This window comes from Montipora capricornis, chromosome 9, assembly GCF_036669925.1.
Source record: "Montipora capricornis isolate CH-2021 chromosome 9, ASM3666992v2, whole genome shotgun sequence".
Classification (NCBI taxonomy): domain Eukaryota; kingdom Metazoa; phylum Cnidaria; class Anthozoa; order Scleractinia; family Acroporidae; genus Montipora; species Montipora capricornis.
Window position 1 is genome coordinate 19,758,819 of NC_090891.1, and position 5,000 is coordinate 19,763,818.

Below are 5,000 nucleotides of genomic sequence, written 5' to 3' on the forward strand. Positions count from 1 at the left end.
CCATGTTTGATGTTGGAGCACAGCACCACAGCTAGATGTTAATTAGCTGTGAGCCTATTTTGATGAGGGAGGAAAACCAGAGTACCCGAAGAAAACCCCTCGAGTCAGGTTAAGATCGACTGAAACTCAGCCCACATGAAGGCCAGGGCCAGAGTTGAACCCTGGCTCGCAGTGGTGGGAGGCTCGAAAGATAACCACTACGACACCCTGACTCCCAATATATATTGGCTTCTCTTTACTTTTGTTGTATTTCTTTTAAATGTTATTCAATAGTTTCAAGTGGTTATTGCAATGTTTCATCATTTGCACTTCTTGGTCATTTTGACATAGCTCTTTAAATACAATTGCATTGTGTAATCCAGTATTAGCCTTTAAAGACATCATATGGTTTTCATTTTAGTTCATTCTTTGAATCCTACTGACTGAAACCTAGACTACATTTACTTTTCCTGTATTTTCATCTGTGCCTTCATTTTTATTAAAATAGAACCTATTGAAAATTTTAGGCTAAATAGGTTATTATGAAAAGGGGGTTTAAAATGAAAATTTTAGCCTAACAGGTTCTTAAATAAATTTTGGGTTTTTACAGACAGGTTTTTCCTTCCTTCCTTCCTTCCTTGAGTCATCCCTCAATAGAAGGTGAAACATTTACGAAGTTCTTGAACCACAAAAACGGTCTTTCATAACGGTGAGAAGTTCTGGTCCTGCAAGACTGGTGTTTTTCTCGAGTAGTGACTTGGTAATGACAGGTTTTTACTGTATTGAAATAGTTTCTTTTCAGCTATTATGCCAACAAGGCACATATCAAAATGCGTCCAGAAGAGGCTGCCATGTTCACTTGGCTGAAAACAGGAATGCAGGCTTGCGTGGCCAGTACTATTTATATAACCCCAACCTGAGACCACAACTATCCCATACACCTTGTCCGGCTTGCTCAAAGCATGGTTAGAGTTAACCAATGTTAAATACAATGGAAATCTTTAGGTTTTGATACCTCTTAACCAATGGCTTCGAGCAACAGGCTGCTGGTTATTTGGGAGTGTAATTTGTTCTTCTCTACAATAACCTGGACAAAAATTGTTGGTATAAAACATTGATTGATTGATTGATTGATTGATTCATAACAAGCCTGTGGTTTGATGATTGATTGGTTCATAACCTTTTTTAATCTGTATTTTTCCTATTGTTTTAAATTATAATTATGTTAAGATTACCAATAATTTACCGTCGTTTTCACCTAAGCCTGAACACGTCACAGGGAAAATATCCTCTAACTGGTTGCAAACATGACAAGTCTGTCTTCAATCCTTCGAAGTTTGAGGGATGTTCATGCATTTTTCCTAGAATGGCAGCAAGACTGGATATCAAAGACTTTTTCTAAGAGATTGACCCTGGTCTGATGAAGTATGCTTCAAATACATTCAGTCAAACTATCGCACGCAAAAGTTTGCTTGTGTTAACGGCTGCCAAACTCAAACTTCAAAGAACATGTTTTCCCGTCGTGTGTCCACGCTTAGATGAAAACGACGGTATTTTATATTATGCACCAGGGCTCGAAATTAACAAAAAAATCCAGTCGCATTTTGTGATAAGATACGAAAATTTAGTCGCAGTTTCGCAAATTTTAGTCACAAAATCGCCGCGCTGCATTGTGTTGTCAGCGGTTTAGCAAAAAAATATGAGCCCGCAGTACTTGTGTGTAAAGATACTGCTGAACATGGCGAATGATCGAAGGAATGGAGCTGTGCATGAACATCGCAGCTAAATTACTATACAATTACGCTACCTTCAGAGAAAATTCAATGTGAGAAACAAAATAATTTTGTCATTTATTTATTTATTTATTTATTTATTTATTTTAGCAAAAGTAGCAGCAAAGTGGCAACTGCTCAGGGGCGGATCTAGGATAAATGATGACTGGTTTCCAAAACCACGAAAAAGTTACTAGGAGTTTCTAATTAGGGGGTCCAGGAGCATGATCCCCGGGAATTTTTTGGATTTTAACTCTCCAAAGTCCCGGGCCCTTTCCCTTGTTTCTGACCGATTTCCGTAAAATGGTGGAAACCGGTATGGATCCGCCCCTGCTGCTAACCCTTTTGTTTCGAAAGAACGAAGGTGACAACAAGTCGCAAATTTGCGACTTCTCCAGATATTTTAGTCGCAAAGGGAAAAATTTAATCGCAAATGCGACCGTATTGGTCGCAATTTCGAGCCCTGTGCACACTTACCCTTTCTACTCCCAGGAATCAAGGGGACATTAAGAAAATGAATTCGATTTGAAAAAACTGATTCAAACTCCATTTTCAAGATTGAAGTGCAAACTGTCCATGTGAATCTCACCTGTGGTGCTCATTTGAAAACACGAAGAATTTTCTGTCGCTGTTTGATGTCATGTCTCGAATTCTCTTGTATATGGCGCTGTTGATATGTTGAACCTCTTGCAAAACAGTTTGTAAAATTATGACATTTCTGAAGATTGGATCTTCGAGAACATCTACCTAAACAACAAAAAATTGATCAGCTGGATAAAAGACATTTTATAAGTGCGTTTGCAATTTGTAAACGACACTTTGAAATTAAATCAAAACGCCTGAATTTATGATCAGCTTTAAAAATATATCTCAACTGTCTCTAACCTGATGCAGCACAATGTTTGTATCCAGAAGTAAGTAGTATGGAAAGGTGCAGAGTTTAGACGAGCTTGATGGAGTAGAATCAAGTAAATTCTCGTGATCCACTGATTGGACACAATTCTTACAGTGACTCGCTCCACACCATACATCGTCTCTTAAGTAATGTTCACGGACTATTTTCATTATTCCACCCTTACGGGTCTTCTTTACAAATACCTTAGATTTTAACATGATGTTAACAGTTAAAATTCGATTTTAAAAGGGAGTGATTCTTCTGCACGTGGAACTTAACATAAAACGCCATATTGTTTTTCACTTTTTCACTTTCAGCGGTCAGCGGTCGTAATGACGGTCTGCATAAGTACGTTATGTATGGAAACATATATTGTACCGTATACATTATACTTATCCTGCATAGCTTACTTAGACGCTTAGTTTGCTTGAGGTGCTTAGGTCGCTTGGGGTGCTTTGCTTGCTTTACATGCTTTGATTGCTTTGGGTGCTTTGCTTGCTTGAGGTGCTTTGCTTACTGGGGTGCACGAGTCAAGTTCGAGCCCGAGTCAAGTTCGAGTCAGGAGTCAAGTTCGAGTCAAGTTAAATTTTCCTTTTTTTTGAGTAGTTTTGTTTTTAATTGCTGTGTGAAAATAATGTACCAGAGGTAATTAGGCCTAATTAGGTCTTTTTAGGGCTAATTAGGCCTAATTAGGCCTAAAGAAAAGTACCCTAAACATTCATTAAAGCTAATTTTAGGCCTAATTAGCCCTAAAAAGACCTAATTAGGCCTAATTACCTCTGGTACATTATTTTCACACAGCAATTAAAAACAAAACTACTAAGAAAAAAAGGAAAATTTAACTTGACTCGAACTTGACTCGTGACTCGAACTTGACTCGGGCTCGAACTTGACTCGTGCTACGATCAAACTCTCTTTTCCTTCCATATGAGTTCTACATCTTGAGAGTGCAACGTTCTGACTGCAATTTGTTCTGCTCCTTCACACCGCCCAGGGCCTTAGCTATTAAAGCTTATCAAAAATGTATATATTTTTTGTAACAATGTTTAAAGGGGAGGCTCTCAAGCCCATTTTTTACGGGGAGATGCGATTCAACGAGTCCGGGTGGATTAGGTGTTCTAAGACTGCATTTCAAGCGTTTTGAAAACTGTTTATTTCTCAAAATTTAAATCTTCAAAATTTCTTTTTTCAAATAGAGTACTTGACTTTACAAATTTTTAGAATGGCAATGCGGGGTGTCACTATTTGCAAAGAAAAAAAAAGTAGAAAGAAAATTGTTTTTCTGAGAAAATAGAAATTCAGATCCAGCTCACAAGAAATTAAGGAATCAAACCCCAATGGTTATTAGGCCACTTCTGAAAAATGTGAGAGAGGAAAAACGAAAACCTTCGGCTAGCCAAGAAAGCAAAGCTCCCGAAGCAAGAAAAGCACCCCAAGCAAGCAAAGCAACTCAAGCAAGCAAAGCATCACAAGCAACCAAAGCACCCGGAGCAAGCGAAGCACCTCAAGCAAGCAAAGCACCCCAAGCAAGCACAGTACCTCGGACAAGTAAAGCACCCCACGCAAGCAAAGCACCTCAAGCAAGCAAAGCACCTCAAGCAAGCAAAGCACCCCAAACAATCAAAGCACCTCGAACAAGTAAAGCACCCCGAGCAAGTGAAGCACCTCAAGCAAGCAAAGCACCTCAAGGAACCAAAGCACCAAGAGCAAGCGAAGCACCTCAAGCAAGCAAAGCACCCCGAACAAGTAAAGCACCCAAAGCAAGCAAAGCACCCAGAGAAAGCAAAACACTTCAAGCAAGCAAAGCACCCCAAGCAAGCAAAGCACCCAGAGAAAGCAAAGCACCCCAAGCAAGCAAAGCACCCCGAACAAGTAAAGCACCCAAAGCAAGCAAAGCACCCAGAGAAAGCAAAACACTTCAAGCAAGCAAAGCACCCCAAGCAAGCAAAGCACCCTAGGCAAGCAAAGCACCTCAAGCAAGCAAAGCACCTTAAGCAAGCAAAGCAGCTCGAACAAGTAAAGCACCCTAGGCAAGCAAAGCACCCCAAGCAAGCAAAGCACCTCAAGCAAGCAAAGCACCCCAAACAAGCGAAGCACCCAGAGAAAGCAAAACACTTCAAGCAAGCAAAGCACCCCAAACAAGCAAAGCACCTCGAACAAGCAAAGCAACTCAAGCAAGCAAAGCACCTCAAGCAAGCAAAGCACCTCAAGCAAGCAAAGCAGCTCGAACAAGTAAAGCACCCTAAGCAAGCAAAGCACCCCAAGCAAGCAAAGCACCCCAAGCAAGCAAAGCACCACAACCAAGCAAAGCACCCCAAGCAAGCAAAGCACCCCAAACAAGCGAAGCACCCAGA

The 5,000-nt window shown here is 40.4% G+C and overlaps 2 protein-coding genes across 3 annotated transcripts in view; one reads left to right on the top strand and one right to left on the bottom strand.

Annotated features, from left to right (window-relative positions):
• Positions 1 to 2,968, bottom strand: part of LOC138017870 (exosome complex exonuclease RRP44-like) — a 52,732-nt gene extending 49,764 nt beyond the window's left edge. Inside the window, exons 1-2 of one of the 2 annotated variants that reach the window (XM_068864850.1) lie at positions 2,637 to 2,968; positions 2,341 to 2,498 (exon numbers count right to left, since the gene is read on the bottom strand). In XM_068864850.1, the coding sequence (XP_068720951.1) occupies positions 2,341 to 2,498; positions 2,637 to 2,864 (386 nt within the window). In that variant the 5' untranslated portion in view covers positions 2,865 to 2,968. The remainder of the gene's footprint in view (positions 1 to 2,340; positions 2,499 to 2,636) is intronic. The other variant, XM_068864851.1, reaches the window with a different exon arrangement.
• Positions 2,969 to 2,978: 10 nt separating this feature from the next.
• Positions 2,979 to 5,000, top strand: part of LOC138017411 (neurofilament heavy polypeptide-like) — a 6,822-nt gene continuing 4,800 nt past the window's right edge. Inside the window, exons 1-2 of the mRNA XM_068864502.1 lie at positions 2,979 to 2,994; positions 4,016 to 5,000. The exon at positions 4,016 to 5,000 is cut by the window's right edge and continues 274 nt beyond it. Of these exons, the coding sequence (XP_068720603.1) occupies positions 2,979 to 2,994; positions 4,016 to 5,000 (1,001 nt within the window). The remainder of the gene's footprint in view (positions 2,995 to 4,015) is intronic.